Genomic DNA, 17865 nt, shown 5'->3' with positions numbered 1-17865 from the left:
CCTCTCTTTTCCCCCACCCTCTCTTTACCCCCCCCCTCTCTTTTCCCCCCACCCACTCTTACCCCCCCACCCACACTTTCCCCCCACCCTCACATTTTCCCCCCACCCCTCTTTTCCCCCCACCCTCTCTTTTCCCCCACCCTCTCTTTTCCCCCACCCTCTCAACCCCCACCCTCTCTTTTCCCCCACCCTCTCTTTTCCCCCACCCTCTCTTTTCCCCACCCTCTCTTTCCCCACCCTCTCTTTTCCCCCACCCTCTCTTTTCCCCCCACCCTCTCTTTTCCCCCACCCTCTTTTTCCCCACCCTCTCTTTTCCCCCACCCTCTCTTTTCCCCCACCCTTCTCTTTCCCCCACCTCTCTTTTCCCCCACCCTCTCTTTTCCCCCACCCTCTCTTTTTCCCCACCCTCTCTTTTCCCCCACCCTCTCTTTTCCCCCCCCCACCCTCTCTTTTCCCCCACCCTCTCTTTTCCCCACCCCTCTCTTTTCCCCCACCCTCTCTTTTCCCCCACCCTCTCTCTCTCTTCCCCTCCCCCCCTCACTTCAACCCCCCCCCCCCCCTCTCACTTCACCCTGCCCCCCCCATCTCCTCTTTCTCCCCCCCCCCCCCCCCCTCTCTCTCTCTCTCTCTCTCTCTCTCTCTCTCTCTCTCTCTCTCTCTCTCTCTCTCTCTCTCCCCTGACTGGGGCATCTGCCTTCTATTATCTGACCGCCCTTATAAAGAGAATATGCAAGAAACATTTACAATAGCTTTTCTTTCTCTTTCATGGGTCAGCCTGGAGGGGCAATGGACAGGTTTAAGTTTCATTCGACTGTTCGTTTCACGAGAGGTTCTGGAATATCACTCTCCATATTTTCTGTGTATCTGTCCTCCCAGTGGATTTGCAGGATCTTGCAGAGGCAGCGCTGATGGTACTTCTCTAGCGCTTTGAAGTGTCTACTGTATGCGATCCTGCAAATCCAGTGGGAGGACAGACTCACCAATATCCGTGTTCTCGCTCAGGCCAGCATCGAAGCACTGACCACACTTGACCAGCTCCGAAGGGTCATGCCTGACACGAGACTCCCAAAGCAAGCGCTCTACTCAGAATTCCTATAGGAACATAGAAACATAGAAAATAGGTGCAGGAGTAGGCCATTCGGCCCTTCAAGCCTGCACTGCCATTCAATGAGTTCATGGCTGAACATGCAACTTCAGTACCCCATTCCTGCTTTCTCACCATACCCCTTGATCCCCCTAGTAGTAAGGATCATATATTTAGTGAATTGGCCTCAACAACTTTCTGTGGTAGAGAATTCCACAGGTTCACCACTCTCTGGGTGAAGAAGTTTCTCCTCATCTCGGTCCTAAATGGCTTACCCCTTATCCTTAGACTGTGACCCCTGGTTCTGGACTTCCCCAACATTGGGAACATTCTTCCTGCATCTAACCTGTCTAAACCCGTCAGAATTTTAAACGTTTCTATGAGGTCCCCTCTCATTCTTCTGAACTCCAGTGAATACAAGCCCAGTTGATCCAGTCTTTCTTGATATGTCAGTCCCGCCATCCCGGAAATCAGTCTGGTGAACCTTCGCTGCACTCCCTCAATAGCAAGACTGTCCTTCCTCAAGTTAGGAGACCAAAACTGTACACAATACTCCAGGTGTGGTCTCACCAAGGCCCTGTACAACTGTAGTAACACTTCCCTGCCCCTGTACTCAAATCCCCTCGCTATGAAGGCCTATATGGTAAGGGAGCCCCAGGTGGGCAGAGGAAATGTTTCAAGGACACCCTCAAAGCCTCCTTGATAAAATGCAACATCCCCACTGACACCTGGGAATCCCTGGCCCAAGACCACCCTAAGTGGAGGAAGAACATCCGGGAGGGCGCTGAGACTTCGAGTCTCGTCGCCAAGAACAAGCGCAGCAAACCAGCGCAGGCGTGCAACAAACCAGACTCCCCACCTACCCCTTCCTTCAACCGCTGTTTGTCCCACCTGTGACAGAGACTGTAATTCCTGTATTGTTCTGGACAACCACCTGAAAACTTAGAGTGGAAGCAAGTCTTCCTCAACTTTGAGGGACTGCCTATGATGATGATGATGATGATGATTTTCTGTGTAAAAACATTTGATAAATAGATTTGCAGAGCTAATTCATATTTAGCTTGTTGGGTTTTCTGATAATACTTTACACAGTGTTAAATAAATGCACTAATTTAGTCATTATTTTGCTGTTATCCTTTTAAAATAGGTGTACCTGTAGTTATTTAGCAGCAACATTAGTTTCTGATTTAATGGCAAAATAATTGTGTTCTCAACACTGCATTGTCAAATCAGCATATTAAAGATGTCTAATTGTTTTTCTTTTTTCTTCAAGGTAAAAACTTGTACACAAATGAATATGTGGCAATTAAACTGGTAAGTCAATAATTGTTACTGTTTTGCAGCTGTAGTGAATGGACCCATAGTCATTCTTATTTGACAGTTCGTGCACGTTGTTGGAAGAAATCTAACATTTCTGATGGTTATGCTAAAAAGGCAAATTATTCAAGATGTCCAGATAAAATGTTAATATCCGTGTTCCCTTGAGTGATGTTGCTTTAATATTTATTCATAATGTGGGGTGGGGAAGTTGTTTTTTTACCACTTTCTAAGCTCGGTATTCTAACAAAGTTCTTGTGTGTCGAAACATGAGATCTGCTTCTCTTTTGTTGCATTTTAAATTTCTACATTGTTGGTAGCCACTCTGCTAATGTACCAATGAAGACAGTCAAGGAGCAGTTTCACTTGAATTCATGTATTTTGGTATCCAGCACCCTTATGGATGATAGTCTGGAGAAATCTAAGCTGGTGGATACAATAATGTGGTGTACCAAAACAGTGTGCCCAATTGGATTGATTTACTGAGTTTCTGAACATGGGGCAAGTCTGGATATCAGTGGTGCTGTTTGCTGGTGGTCCTTTGCCGTTGATGCCTGAATAGAACACTCCCATTGAAGCCAGTATTTCCTACAGGATAGGAGATACTTGCATTACTTTGTGATTTTCTTTTTCCAGAATACCTCACTGAGATGAGTGTTAAATTACAAGTATTTCCCCTACTTAATAGTGCTATACGAGGAAATCTGGACGAGATTAATTTTCTTGCACTATTTCTTGACTGTTAATAATGGTTCACAATTTGCATGGATTGGGCACTGCAGATCCACGAGAAATGGTGAACTGACGCTGCATGGTTGGTGTTGATTTGTTGCAGCAAAGTTTGAACTACTTGTTTCATTTAATTAAAAGATCAGATTGAATTTGATCCATTGATTTGCTTGCTTGATTAACTTGGAGTTTGTTTAGAAAAAAAGTTATTTTTCATAAGTTCGTGCAGATTGTTTTATATCTTCCTGGATATCCATCACCCCTGTGCTTGCTGACCTACATTACTGTCCAGCAACACCTTGATCTCTCCCTATCTTGCTAACTTCCTCTAGCCCTACAATCCCCCGAGATCTCTACATTCCTCCACATCCCCGATTTTTAATTGCTCCACCATTAGCTTACGTGCCTTCAGCTGCCTCGGCCCTAAGGTCTGGAATTGCCTTCCTAAACCTCTCTTCGCTAGCTCTCTATCCTCCTTAATCCTACTTCTTTGATCAAGCTTTGGGTCACTTGTACTAATATCTCCCTATGTGGCTTGGTGTAAAATTTTGTCTGATAACGCTCCTGTGAAGTTCCTTGGGACAAGTTCTAATTGTTGTTTAGTTTTTTTTTAAATCACAAATATGCATATGAAGTATTGTTTGTCTGGGAAATTCTACATCAGAGTTAATGTAAGTGTTGGCTTTGATAATTAAAAACTAAAAGCAAGGATCTGATGAGTACTGAAGGTTTTTCCCCCAGAGATTGCAAGAACCAATGAAAAGTCTCAGAAGTGAGCCCTGCCACACAGTGAATGAAGACTGAAACCGGAGCAGAAGAGCTAAATTTCTGAGGCAGTGGCAAAGCTTTTGAAATCAAGAGTGTCTGTTAAATAATGCAGACTTGATCTGTTACAGATTTTCTTATGTATGTTATGTTTAATATAATATAATCATGATTATTGTGCTACATATTACTATATGTAAATCAAGATATTTTGTTTTGCCGACAAATCTTTGGTCTGCATGGTAACATCTGCGATCTTGAATAGAATTTGGTAGTGTAGTGCAAGATAATGTTAATCTAGGAAGTGTGATTGGGTAATTGTTAGCCCCATTGGTTTGCACAGACAGAGTGTAGAAAAAGCACAGCTCCCAGACTGTCACAGGAAAGTTATTCTTACAGGAGCCATTATTGGACTGAGAAGACGGTTCAAAAAATCCAGAACTATAATATTCACATTGAACCGAATCCAGGTTGATCGTGATTCAACCACCTGTGCATAATTTATACAGCAACTAGGGTGGGGTGGTTTGACCCATCCACCTCCACGGAGGTGTGTGGGGGGCCTGACCCATCCACCTCCATGGCACGAACCTGGTATTGCAGTACTTCCAGGAACGGTGCTTGGGCTCTAGGCCTTTTGGCTAAGAGCATTGGCGCAGGGTGATCCTTGATGTGTGCAAGGTGACCTCTGGCATTTGTGATCTGACAAAGAATTGGAAAGATTGGCAACGAATCAAAAAAAAAAGAAAATCTATTGGGAAACATGAGAGATAGAGCGTTAAAAAGAAGAAAAAAGATAAAATGCGCTACTGTTTGGTACATCCATTTCTTCCTCCAGTCATACACATCTAAGATGAATGGGATGAATAGCTAAAAGTGCTAAATCCATTAAAACTGAAAGACTTGCACACTGTTAAACTATCTACTTGTTAAAGTGATGGGCAGAGTGGGTGCTTGTGTACAAAGTAGTCAAATGAAATTTGATCTGTGATTAAATAACCCAATCTAACCTAACCACGTAGAAGAACTTTGGTTGCTGGTATAACATTTTTAATTTGAAGTGTGCAGCATGAATATTAGCAAGAATATACAGCCTTCAACATTTTGAGGTGACCTCTGTACTAATACTTAAGTGGTGTATCTTGTGAAGTATATGGAGCTGTTAGTCAGCTAAATAATGTGAATGTGGTGATTGTAACCTAACTGTATCTCTTAAAGGAACATTGAGATGGGTAGAGTTAGGGTCAAATTTTGATTGAAGCTGTGCATGGTATTTTGCTATGACACCACAACATCAAGAAGGAAATAATTTGCATGTAGATCGTGCCTTCACAACCTCGGCATTCCAGAATGCTTCACCGCCAGTGAGTGAGGGTATAATATCAATACAATTTAATGTTCGGCCCAAAACTTGGATATATCGAAATAGTCAATTTGTTGATGTATAATGTGTCAAGATTTCACTTTGTTACAGTTCACTGTACTGCTTGTGGTAAACTGGGCAGCTGTTGCTTCCATGGTACTTTCTCCAGGAGTTTGAAATGTTGTACCTGGTCATAGATATACTTCAATTAATGCCTTTAATGATTGGTGCCAATTTAAACCAACAGCATGTTTTATACAGAGCTGAGGAAAATCAGTACTGTACTATTCCAAAATAGGGTAGATGTGATTGCCTTGGTTTTTTTTGGACAACTTTATAAATGAGCAAACCTTCTTCAAAACAAATGTCGGATGCTCTAAGTTGACAGAGTGGCCACAAAATACAATTCATAATTTGATCCATTGAACAGTTTATATATTTGGATGAAATCAGTCACATAGCCTGAACCAAAATATAAATTTCAGATGCTTGGTTCAGTACTGCATATTATTGTGTGCAAATTGTACCTCTTGCAGGGATAAGAGCACCCTACCAACACTGACCTGTGCAAAGTGAAGGACAATGAGGTGGCAACTGACTGCTCCCTTACATGCGAGAGACTTTAATCCCTGCTGAGTCTAGTTTATATATACACACAGTAAACTATTATGTATAATCTGCTCTGCTGAAATATCTATTCTCAATAGAGTGCGCCATTCGAATATTTTCTGCATCTCACAGCATCTTGTGGGGTATTCTCGGTGCAATCTGGTACCCTGTAAATGAGCTAGTGAGCAAAAAAATAAGAACTGTTAAATTTGTCATGGTGCTACGAGCATTAAATTGAACAGCTGGAAAGTTTAAACAATTCCATTTAGAGATGTGTCTACTTTGAGGTTGAATGTAGCAACATTTACTGAAACAACAATTTTTATATAGCACCTTTAACGTATTAAAACGTCCCATGACGCTCTGTATTTGATAAATTACTGTATTTCATTGTGTGAAGTGCTCCGAGACTCTCTGATACATGTTTAAACTCATATTTTTCTTAAAATTTAGGAACCTATGAAGTCCAGAGCACCACAACTTCACTTGGAATATAGGTTCTACAAACAGCTGGGATCTGGAGGTAAACATAGATATAATACTCTAGTCTTCACAAAATATTGCTAATTTGTTAATGAACATTCATGAAGTGTCTGTAACTTTTTGTTGAAAATTGTGGTGACTTCTATATGTGTGATTTGATGAGAGGCAATTAGAGGGTTTGTTTTAATTTGAATTGTGCTTGAATTGTGTGGAATTCTCTGCCAAAGGAAGCAGTTGAGGCTAGCTCATTGAATGTATTCAAGTCACAGATAGATAGATTTTTAACCAATAAGGGAATTAAGGGTTACGGGGAGCGGGCGGGTAAGTGGAGCTGAGTCCACGGCCAGATCAGCCATGATCTTGTTAAATGGCGGAGCAGGCTCGAGTGGCTAGATGGTCTACTCCTGTTCCTAATTCTTATGTTCTTATGTAAGAGCAATTGCTTAACAGAATCAGAGTTGTAGTTTCTTTCAAAAATAATGGTTCTTCACAGACAGACAATGAGAGTTACAAATTGTTTTGCACAAGTGTGGTCTTTTATTTGATTTGGTGAAATGTTTCAGATGTAGGTTGACCACTGTTTAGAACAATAGTTTTAAAAGTGCATGTTATATAGTAACAGTATAGGTTGTCGGGAAGGTCGTCGCTAGAGTCCTCCTCAACCGTCTTCTCCCTGTGGCTTAGGAGCTCCTCCCGGAGTCACAGTGCGGATTTCGTCCCCTCCGGGGCACAATGGACATGATTTTTGCAGCGCGACAGCTGCAGGAAAAATGCAGGAATAGCACCAGCCCTTATACATGGCTGCCTTCGACCTTACAAAGACCGTTGACACTGCCAAACGCGAGGGTCTATGGAGCGTCCTCCTCCATTTTCGGATGTCCCCAAAAGTTCGTCCCCATCCTCCGCCTGCTCCACGACGACAAGCAGGCCATGATCCTTACCAACGGATTCAATCCACTTCCGAACCGGGGTCAAACAGGGCTGCGTCATCGCCCCAACCCTCTTCTCATTATTCCTCGCCGCTATACTGCTCCTCACAGTTGACAAGCTCCCAGCTGGAGTGGAACTAAACTACAGAACCAATGGGAAGCTGTTCAACCTACCGTCTCCAGGCCAGGTCCAAGACCACACCAACCTCTGTTGTCAAGCTACAGTACGCGGACGACGCCTGCGCCTGCGCAAATACAGAGGCTGAACTCCACCTGCGCAAATACAGAGGCTGAACTCCAGGACGTAGTCGACGCATTTACTGAGGCGTATGAAAGCATAAACATCAGCAAGACAAAGGTCCTCCACCAGCCTGTCCTCGCCGCACAGTACTACCCCCAGTCATCAAGATCCACGGCGTGGCACTGGACAACGTCGACCACTTCCCATATCTCGGGAGCCTCCTATCAACAAGAGCAGGCACTGATGACGAGATTCAACACCGCCTCCAGTGCGCCAGTGCAGCCTTCGACTGTCTGAGGAAAAGTGTGTTTGAAGACCAGGCCCTCAAAACTGCCACCAAGCTCATGGTCTTGCAGGGTTGTAGTAATACCCGCCCTCCTATATGGCTCAGAAACATGGACCATGTACAGTAGACACCTCAAGTCGCTGGAGAAATACCACCAACGATGTCACCGCAAGAACCTACAAATCGTCTGGGAGGACAGACGCACAAACATTAGTGCCCTCGACCAGGCCAACATCGAAGCACTGACCACGCTTGATCAGCTCCGCTGGGCAGGTCACATAGTTCGCATGCCAGATACGAGACTCTCAAAGCAAGTGCTGTACTCTGAACTCCTTCTCGACAAACGAGCCAAAGATGGGCAGCAGAAACGTTACAAGGACACCCTCAAAACCTCCCTGATAAAGTGCAGCATCCCCACTGACACCTGGGAGACCTGGCCAAAGACCGCCCTAAGTGGAGGAAACGTGCTGAGCACCTCGAGTCTCGTCGCAGAGAGCATGCAGAAATCAAGCGCAGTCAGCGGAAAGAGCGTGCAGCAAACCAGCCTCACCCACCCTTTCCCTCAACGACTATCTGCCCGACTTGTGACAGAGACTGTGGTTCTCGTATTGGACTGTACAACCACCTAAGAATTCATGTTAAGAGCGGAAGCAAGTATGCCTCGATTCCGAGGGACTGTCTATGATGATGATGATGATGATGTCTAATTAATATAGTCCTCACCAGTTATAGAGGGTGCATTGGTGCTAACGCGATTTGCCCGCTATACACTGAGCGGTTTACATGATCAAAAAGTTCTGACACTAATTAAACCTTAAAATGGACAAAAACAATTATTTCAAGAGAGCATGCGCATGATGCCATTGGCACTTGGCATAGAAAAGACCTACTCTGATTTAATCTGTATTGCTTGTTTGCTATAACTTTCTTCTTCTTGCAATGATTCCCTGTATAAGAATAGCAGAAGCAGAAGTAGATAAACTTGAACTCCATTAAACCTTAGTCAGGGTAGCAGATGACAAACTAATACTGAAGATAAAAATTGTCTACTGGAAAAAGATGGTTGCATTAGCTGTACCTGAACTGCTTAGTTATTTACTTGGAAGTACACCTTAACGAGATGCAAACTACTTAACTGAACACCCGTGTCTGCCTGAAATAGCTGGCATGTTTAAAAAGCTGCAAAGAGTGACTTTATAATTGACAGTAATGGGAATTGATTAGCACAATTTGCCCGATTTAAACATGGTGAGTGTGTGATTGAGCAAATAACATTACTGATTGGTCTAGCATAATTGTGTGATGGTGTGGACCCATTGAATCTTAAAATTAGCCGAAGTTAAATACAAAATACCACTGACCAGATTGCTGGGGAGGAGGGGAAGAAAAATTCAAACAGTTTTTGGTTGCCATAATGGCTTTCCATTTCTCAGCCCCAACTATGTTTAGTCTGTACTCTTTCCTGAATCAGTTTGGGCTTCTGCTCCACTCCTCCTTTGGCCCACCTTGGATGCTTTGAGCCCTCTCCATCCCTCTGATATTGAGCCCAATGCTAGAAGTTCCAGCTGTGCTCCATACCTTCCCTTTCTTCCACTGAGGGCCTGCCTGGAGTGGTCCTACCCTTGTCATGTTTCTGTTTCACTTCTTGTGTTGGGGGTTCTGACTGGTGCTGTTGTAGACCTGGAAAGAGAGTTTTAAATGAAACGTATATGCTCCTCAACTTGGACCAACTGATTTGCTGACTAATGCTCCTGGCTGCTTGTAACAATTGAAATTGTGAAGCAGCAGGATAAGTGCTCAGGAAATCAGCTGATCTGCCAGTCCTAATGCTGACTATGCTTGTACATATTCAACGTGCACTGTCCCTTTACAGCAGCAATACAGTGCATGTCTGATTCAGAAGCTTGCAAAACTTTCTATACCTCCCAAATACAAAGAGACCACTTCTCTTTCACCTCTGGATTTCAAACCCTGCTCTGCTTAAACCCCTCCCCTCCCCAACCTCAGCTTCACTCATTAGGACCTGCAGTTTGCTTTTACCAGGCCCATGCCTCTCGCTTATCTCCCATCACTATGCTGTTGAGTTTCTTGAATGTGCCACTTTGGTCAGATGTATGCTGCTTTTCAGACCCCAACTCCGAACTGCTTTTATACCAGCATGTGTTGTTCCTCCTTGACTGCCTATGACTAACCAGCAAGGATCACTTCATTTGACCTGGTTCATTTTGATTCTCGTATTGCTTTTTTAAAATTCATTCCTGGAATGTGGGCGTCGCTGGCAAGGCCAGCATTTATTGCCCATCCCTAGTTACTCTTGAGAAGGTGGTGGTGAACCGCCTTCTTGAACCACTGCAGTCCGTGCATTGAAGGTACTCCCATAGTGCTGTTGGGTGGGAGTTCCAAGATTTTCACCCAGCATCTGAAGGAACGGTGATATACTTCCAAGTCAGGATGGTGTGTAACTTGGAGGGGAACTTGGAGGTGATGGTGTTCCCATGCGCCTACTGCTCTTGTCCATCTGGGTGGTAGAGGTCACGGGTTTGAGAGGTGCTTAAGCCATTTAAAAGGAAGATGCAAATTCAGTAAAGGAACTTTATTGTGCATCTAGACACAAACACACAGAAGGAATAGATGACAGAAATAGAAACTTGCAGAAAAAATGAGGAAGATTTGGAAACCGAGAGAGAGATGACGATCAAAGTGTGAAAGCAATCCAAGGCCAGGTAGAGAGACTAATTAAGACAGAGTGAAACATAATTAGGACTAAGAGAGTTCCAAGAAGAGAGACTAGTTTTATTTTTGTGCATTTTCAGTGCCATGGTAAATCAATTAGTGTGAAGACAACATTTTCAACATTGACACATTTCCTGTCTGATCAATATGTAACAACTATCAATTGGTGCAGAGAAAAAAAATCTGAAAATAGGAAGTGACTGGTAACATTTCTGGAAATTTTAGAGGTCAGCATATTGAAATTGTAGCAGTAAACCACTGCTTTGTAAAATTTTAAATGTTGCCATATTATTTTAAGACCATTCACTACAGCACATTAACTATCCAGGGTTAAAACAAATCCAGTTTCGAAATCCAGAGATTAGCTGTTAGATTTTTCTTACCCATTTCTCAAAAGTGAACTGCAGCAAAATTGCCAGTTATGTACAAACAAGCAGTCTTTATCTTTTCAGCTGAGTTTGATCTCCACATCCAGACTTCTTCAGTTGCCTGCAAACATTGATGACAGCAGAGAGAAGCCGGGCTTGATCCCTGTAACAACTGCATGCACAGAGCAAACCGCTAACTTATAGCCAGTGCTGTAATTAGTGGAATTGCTGCAGTAGAAATTGGGTACAGATAGCTCCTGAAGTAATATTCATGAATTAAAGTTTAAAAAAATAAATGAAGGGGAACTGGAATCTTCGCACTTGCACCTTATTTAAACCAGCATAGATTTTTTGGGGGCCAGAGAAAGATGCTTGGAAAAACTACCATAGGAATACTCTACAAATTGCCATATCTTGGAATTTTCTTAAAACTTCCCACCTCCCGCCCACCAGGAAAAATCCAAATACTTTCGAATCAAATGAAAACTAATGGACTTCCCTCTTGCAGTTTTAATCAGACAAGCAATATTTTTTCCTAGTATGAGAACTCTGGTGTCCTAACTACATACAGGACACTCCCAGCTTCCACTGTTGCTTGCTGGACTCTGTGGAGAATCTCACTGTCACTGGATGCTTGCAAATGATTTGACACTAGTTCTTCCTGTTGATTACATATTCTATCCAGTCAGTGTTGGTTACATTTTTTGTTTTTTTATTGTATGCAAATACAAAAATCTTGTTTGTTTAAAAATAGTAAATATATAAGTGCATCAAAAAAAGCAATCTTGCAGATTCTGTATGTAGCTGAAGTGATGTTACACCCTTTATGATGCAAGAAATGTGTCTGGAAAAATTGTATTTCATAAATTTTGATTGGACATTGAGCCTCATGGGTTAATTACTATTTCTAAAAGGTTACCTGGAATATTGATTTACATTTGTAAAACTCTGACACAAATATGTTGCTTTAGTTTTCAATACATGGGCTTCTCTTATAGAAAGGTTTAACCAAAAGCGCAAAAAGAATGAAACCGAGATCAGGCAGGTGGGAGCGGCCGTGAGCGTCCTCAACATTGATTCTGAACCCCATGAAGTGTGTCATGGCTTTAGATCAAACACGGTCAAGGAAACCTCCTGCTGATTATCACCTACCACCCTCCCTCACCAGATGAACCTGTTGAAGAATATTTGTGGCAAACATATTTAAAGAAATATTCCAAAATTCTCAATGAATATACATTCCATTGAGAAATTAAAAACTCCAAAGGAAAGATGCTCCATCCGTGGCGAGTTAAAGAAGTTAAGGATAATATTAGATTAAAAGAAGAGGCTTATAATGTTGTGAAGAATAGTAGGAATTCTGAGGATTGGGAGAACTTTAGGAACTAGCAAAAAAATGACCAAAAAATTGATAAAAAGGGAGAAAATAGAATGAGCGTAAACTAGCAAGAAATATAAAAACAGATTGTAAGAGCTTCTATAAGTATGTAAAAAGGAATAGAGTAGCAAAAGTAAGTGTTACTACCTTAGAGGCTGAGACAGGAGCATTTATAATGTGGAATAAGGAATTGGCAGAGATGCTAAACAAATATTTTGTACCCGTCTTCACAGTAGAAGACACAAACATACCGTAAATAGTGGGGAACCGAGGATCTAATGAGTGAGGAACTTAAAGTATTTAATATTGGTAAAGAAAAAGTACTCGAGAAAGGACATAGTCTCAGAATAAGGGGCCGCCCATTTAATACTGAGATGAGGAGAAATTTCTTCCCTGAGGGTTGTAAATCTATGGAATTCTCTGCCCCAGAGAGCTGTGGAGGCTGGGACATTGAATATATTTAAGGCAGAGCTAGACAGATTTTTGAGTAATAAGGGAGTAAAGGGTTATGGGGAGTGGGTAGGGATGTGGAGCTGAGTCCATGATCAGATCAGCCATGATCTTGTTGAATGGCGGAGCAGGCTTGAGGGACCAAATGGCCTACTCCTGCTCTTATTTGTTATGTTCTTATGTTCTTAAATTAATGGGACTAAAACCCGATAAATCCCCTGGAAGTGAAGGCCTACAACCTAGGGTTTTCAAAAAGGTGGCTGCAGTGACAGTGAATGGTCTTTCAGAATTCCCAAGATGCTACAATGGTCCCCGTGGATTGGAAGGTAGCAAATGTAACCCTGCTGTTAAAGAAAGGAGGGAAAGAGAAAACTGGGAACTACAGGCCAGTTAACCTGACATCAGTCGTCAGGAAAATGCTGGAATCCATTATTAAGGAAGTGGTATAAGGACACTTAGAAAATCATAATATGATTAGGCAGAGTCAACATGATTTTATGAAAGGGAAATTGTGTTTGACAAATCGTTTAGAATTTTTTGAGAATTTAACTAGCAGAATAGATAAAGGGGAACCAGTGGATGTAGTATATTTGGATTTCCAAAAGATTTTCAGTAAGGAGCCACACAAAAGGTTGTTGCATAAGATAAGGGCTCATGTGTTTAGGGGTAATATATTAGCATGGATACAGGATTAGTTAAAGGACTGAAAACAGAGTAGGAATAAATGGATCATTTTCCGGTTGGTAGGCTGTAATGAGTGGGGTGCCGCAAGGATTGGTACTTGGGCCACAACTATTTACAATCTAAATTCCTGACGTGGATGAAGAGACTGAGTGTAATATATCCAAGTTTGCTGATGATACAAGGCTATATAGGAAAGTAAACTGTGAGGAGGACACAAAGAGCCTGCAAAGGGATATAGACAGGTTAAGTGAGTGGGCAATAAGGTGGCAGATGGATTATAATGTGGGTAAATGTGAGGTTATACACTTTGGTAGGAAGAATAGAAAAAACATTTTTAAATGGTGAGAAATTATTGAATGTTGGTGCTCAGAGATTTGGGTAACCTTGTACAGGAAACACAGAAAATTAGCATACAGGTACAGCAAGCAATTCGGAAGGCAAATGGCATGTTGGCCTTTATTGCAAGGGGTTTGGAGTACAAGAGTAAGGAAGTCTTGCTACAGCTGTACAGTGCTTTGGTGAGACCGCACCTGGAGTACTGTGTACAATTGTGATCTCCTTATTGACTTACAGGCGGTGCAACAAAGGTTCACTAGATTGATTCCTGAGATGAGAGCTCTCCAATGAGGAAAGTTTCAGTAGATTAGGCCTATACTCTGGAGTTCTGAAGAATGAGAGGTGATCTCATTGAAACATAGAAGAGTTTTTTTTCCCCCCCTGGCTGGAGAGTCTAGAACTAGGGGACATGGTCTCCGAAAAGGACTTTAAGACTGAGATGAGGTGGAATTTCTTCACTCGGAGGGTTGTGAATCTTTGGCGTTCTCTACTCCAAAGGGCTGTAGATGCTGAATTGTTTGAGTATATTCAAGGCTGAGCTAGATAGATTTTTGGACTCTTGGGGAATCAAGTGATATAGCAGGAATGTGAAGATCAGCGATGAAGTGGAAGGAAGGTAGTGCAGGGTAGAATTCTTCATTTAAGATGGAGAGTGAACAGTTAATTCAGAGACTAGGGTCCTGAACTTAAGGAAAGGTAACTTCGACGGTATGAGACGTAAATTGACGAGAATAGACTGGCGAGTGATACTTAAAGGGTTGACAGTGGATAGGCAATGGCAGACATTTAAATATCACATGGATGTACTATAACAATTGTACATCCCTGTGTGGCGTAAGAATATAAAAGGGAAGGTGGCTTAACTGTGGCTAACAAGGGAAATTAGAGAAAGTGTTAAATCCAAGGAAGAGGAATATAAATTGGCCAGAAAAAGCAGCAAACCTGAGGACTGGGAGAAATGTAGAATTCAGCAGAGGAGGACAAAGGGTTTAATTAGGAGGGGGAAAATAGAGTATGAGAGTAAGCTTACAGGGAACATTAAAAACTGACTGCAAAAGCTTCTATAGATGTGTGAAGAGAAAAAGATTCGTGAAGACTAAGGTCCCTTGCAGTCAGAATTGGGTGAATTCATAATGGGGAACAGGGAAATGGCAGACCAATTGAACAAATATATTGGTTCTTTCTTCACTAAGGAAGACACAAATAACCTCCCGAAAATACTAGGAGACCGAGGGTCTAGTGAGAAGGAAGAACTGAGGGAAATCCTTATTTGTCAGGAAATTGAAGGGACTGGAGGCTGATAAATCCCCAAGGTCTGATAGTCTGCATCCCAGAGTACTTAAGGAACTGGCCGTAGAAATAGTAGATGCATTGGTGGTCATTTTACAACATTTCATGGACTCTGGTTCAGTTTCTATGGATTGGAGGGTAGCTAATGTAACCCCACTTTTTTAAAAAAAAAGGAGGTAGAGAGAAAACAGGGAATTATAGACCGGTTAGCCTGACATCGGTGGTGGGAAAAATGCTGGAATTAATTATTAAAGATGTAATAGCAGCGCATTTGGAAAGCAGTGACAGGATTGGTCCAAGTCAGCATGGATTTATGAAAGGGAAATCATGCTTGACAAATCTTCTGGAATTTCTTGAGGATGTAACTAGTAGAGTGGACAAGAGAGAACCAATGGATGTGGTGTATTTGGACTTTCAAAAGGCTTTTGACAAGGCACATGGTACTGGGGGTGATGTATTGACGTGGACAGAGAACTGGTTGGCAGACAGGAAGCAAAGAGTGGGAATAAACGGGTCCTTTTCAGAATGGCAGGCAGTGACTAGAGGGGTGCCGCAGAGTTCAGCGCTGAGACCCCAGCTATTTACAATATACATTAATGATTTAGACGAAGGAATTGAATGTAATATCTCCAAGTTTGCAGATGACACTAAGCTGGGTGGCAGTGTGAACTGCGAGGAGGATGCTAAGAGGCTGCAGGGAGACTTGGACAGGTTAGGTGAGTGGGCAAATGCATGGCAGATGCAGTCTAATGTGGATAAATGTGAGGTTATCCACTTTGGTGGCAAAAACACGAAGGCAGAATATTATCTGAATAGCGGCAGATTAAGAAAAGGGGAGGTGTAACAAGACCTGGGTGTCATGGTTCATCAGTCCTTGAAAGTTGGCATACAGGTACAGCAGGCGGTGAAGAAGGCAAATGGTATGTTGGCCTTCATAGCTAGGGGATTTGAGTATAGGAGCAGGGAGGTCTTACTGCAGTTGTACAGGGCCTTGGTGAGGCCACACCTTGAGTATTGTGTGCAGTTTTTGCTGTGTATCTGTAAAGCATGCATTCCCATGTTCCGCCACTGGGGTGCGCATCCCCTGAAAGGACTCTGGAGTGTCTTAATAAAGACTGAGGTCGCTGTTACTTTAACCTCCCTGTGTGCAGTCTCATATGTGTTGGGAACACGATAGTTTTGGTGTCCTAATCTGAGGAAGGACGTGCTTGCTATTGAGGGAGTGCAGCGAAGGTTCACCAAACTGATTCCCGGGATGGCAGGACTGACGTATGAGGAAAGACTGGATCGGCTAGGCTTATATTCACTGGAATTTAGAAGAATGAGAGGGGATCTCATACAAACTTATAAAATTCTGACGGGACTGGACAGGTTAGATGCAGGAAAAATGTTCCCGATGTTGCGGAAGTCCAGAACCAGGTGTTGCAGTCTAAAGTTAAGGGGTAAGCCATATAGGACCGAGATGAGGAGAAACCTTTTCACCCAAAGAGTTGTGAACCTGTGGAATTCTCTGTCACAGAAAGTTGTTGAATCCAGTTTGTTGGACATATTCAAAAGGGAGTTAGATGTGGCCCTTACGGCTAAAGGGATCAAGGAGTATGGAGAGATGGCAGGGGTGGGGTACTGAGGTTGCATGATCAGCCATGATCATATTGAATGGTGGTGCAGGCTGGAAGGTGCAGGAGCAGGCCATTCGGCTCTATTTTCAAATGGGCTCGACGTTCTACTTCTCATCGTCCATCTATCGCCCAAAATGGACCTCTGTCGCCCATTTTGAGGAAAAAGTGGAAACTAGGCCCAAAATATCGCTGGAAAAACAGGTGCCCAAGTTTCGGCTCACTTTGCCGAACTGATCGCCCACACAAGGCCCATCCCAAATATCGGCACCTAGCCTGCACTTCGCTGGGCTGATGCAAGGCCGAAAAGATTGCTGAGAAATAGTTACTTTTCCTGGGCTCTCACACTGGTTACTGAAAGTATCAATCCAAGAGGTGACAGAGTAATGCCTAGACAGAGACGAAGACAGAGGACCGTACAGCCAACGAAGGTACTTGGAAAAGCAATCTTACCTGAACTTGTCTGAAAACGCTTGTCTTAGGAGGCTGCGATTCTGGAAGGAGGTCATCGATGAGATATGCCAACTCGTCAAGGGTGATCTGCAGCCTTCCAGCACCATCAGAACTGCACTGTCCGTTGAGATGAAGGTTACTGTTGTCCTAGCCTTCTACGCATCGGGATCTTTTCAGGCTTCAGCTGGCGACATCTGCCATATCTCTCAGCACGCCACACACTGCTGCATGCGACTGAAACCCTTTACGCTCGCAGGATGGACCTCATAAGCTTCCCAATGACCAGGGAGGCACAGACAGAGAGGGCTTTGGGTTTCTACAGAATATCACACTTCCCTAAGGTACAGTGAGCAATAGACTGCACGCACATTGGCCTGAAAGCCCCCTTAAAGAACGCGGAGGTGTTTCGTAATAGAAAGGGGTTCCACTCCCTAAATGTGCAGCTTGTTGTCGACCACAACCAAATAATCATGACGGTAAATGCTACATTTCCTGGCAGCATCCATGATGTGCACATCCTGCGTGAAAGTGCTTTCCCTGACCTGTTTGTCAATCAGCCAGAAGGTCACGGTTGGATGCTGGAAGATAAAGGATATGGCCTTGCCAGTTGGCTGATGACCCCTCTGCGTAATCCCATCACTGAAGCGCAGAAACGTTATAATGAAAGTCACATAGTGACATGCAACATCGTTGAAAAGACAATTGGAGTCCTAAAGCAGCGTTTCAGATGCCTGGATCATTCTGGAGACAG

At 43.1% G+C, this 17865-nt stretch overlaps 1 protein-coding gene across 6 annotated transcripts in view; it reads left to right on the top strand.

Moving 5' to 3' along the window:
* The window catches only part of LOC139265761 (casein kinase I), a 312413-nt gene that overhangs the window by 67763 nt on the left and 226785 nt on the right, over positions 1-17865 (top strand). For all 6 annotated transcript variants that reach the window (XM_070883179.1, XM_070883151.1, XM_070883169.1 and 3 more), the window contains exons 3-4: positions 2358-2398; positions 6321-6390. In XM_070883179.1, the coding sequence (XP_070739280.1) occupies positions 2358-2398; positions 6321-6390 (111 nt within the window). The remainder of the gene's footprint in view (positions 1-2357; positions 2399-6320; positions 6391-17865) is intronic.

Source organism: Pristiophorus japonicus, chromosome 1, assembly GCF_044704955.1.
Source record: "Pristiophorus japonicus isolate sPriJap1 chromosome 1, sPriJap1.hap1, whole genome shotgun sequence".
Lineage (NCBI taxonomy): Eukaryota > Metazoa > Chordata > Chondrichthyes > Pristiophoridae > Pristiophorus > Pristiophorus japonicus.
Note: the sequence above shows the minus strand (reverse complement) of the source record. Positions and strands in the feature narration are given on the sequence as shown.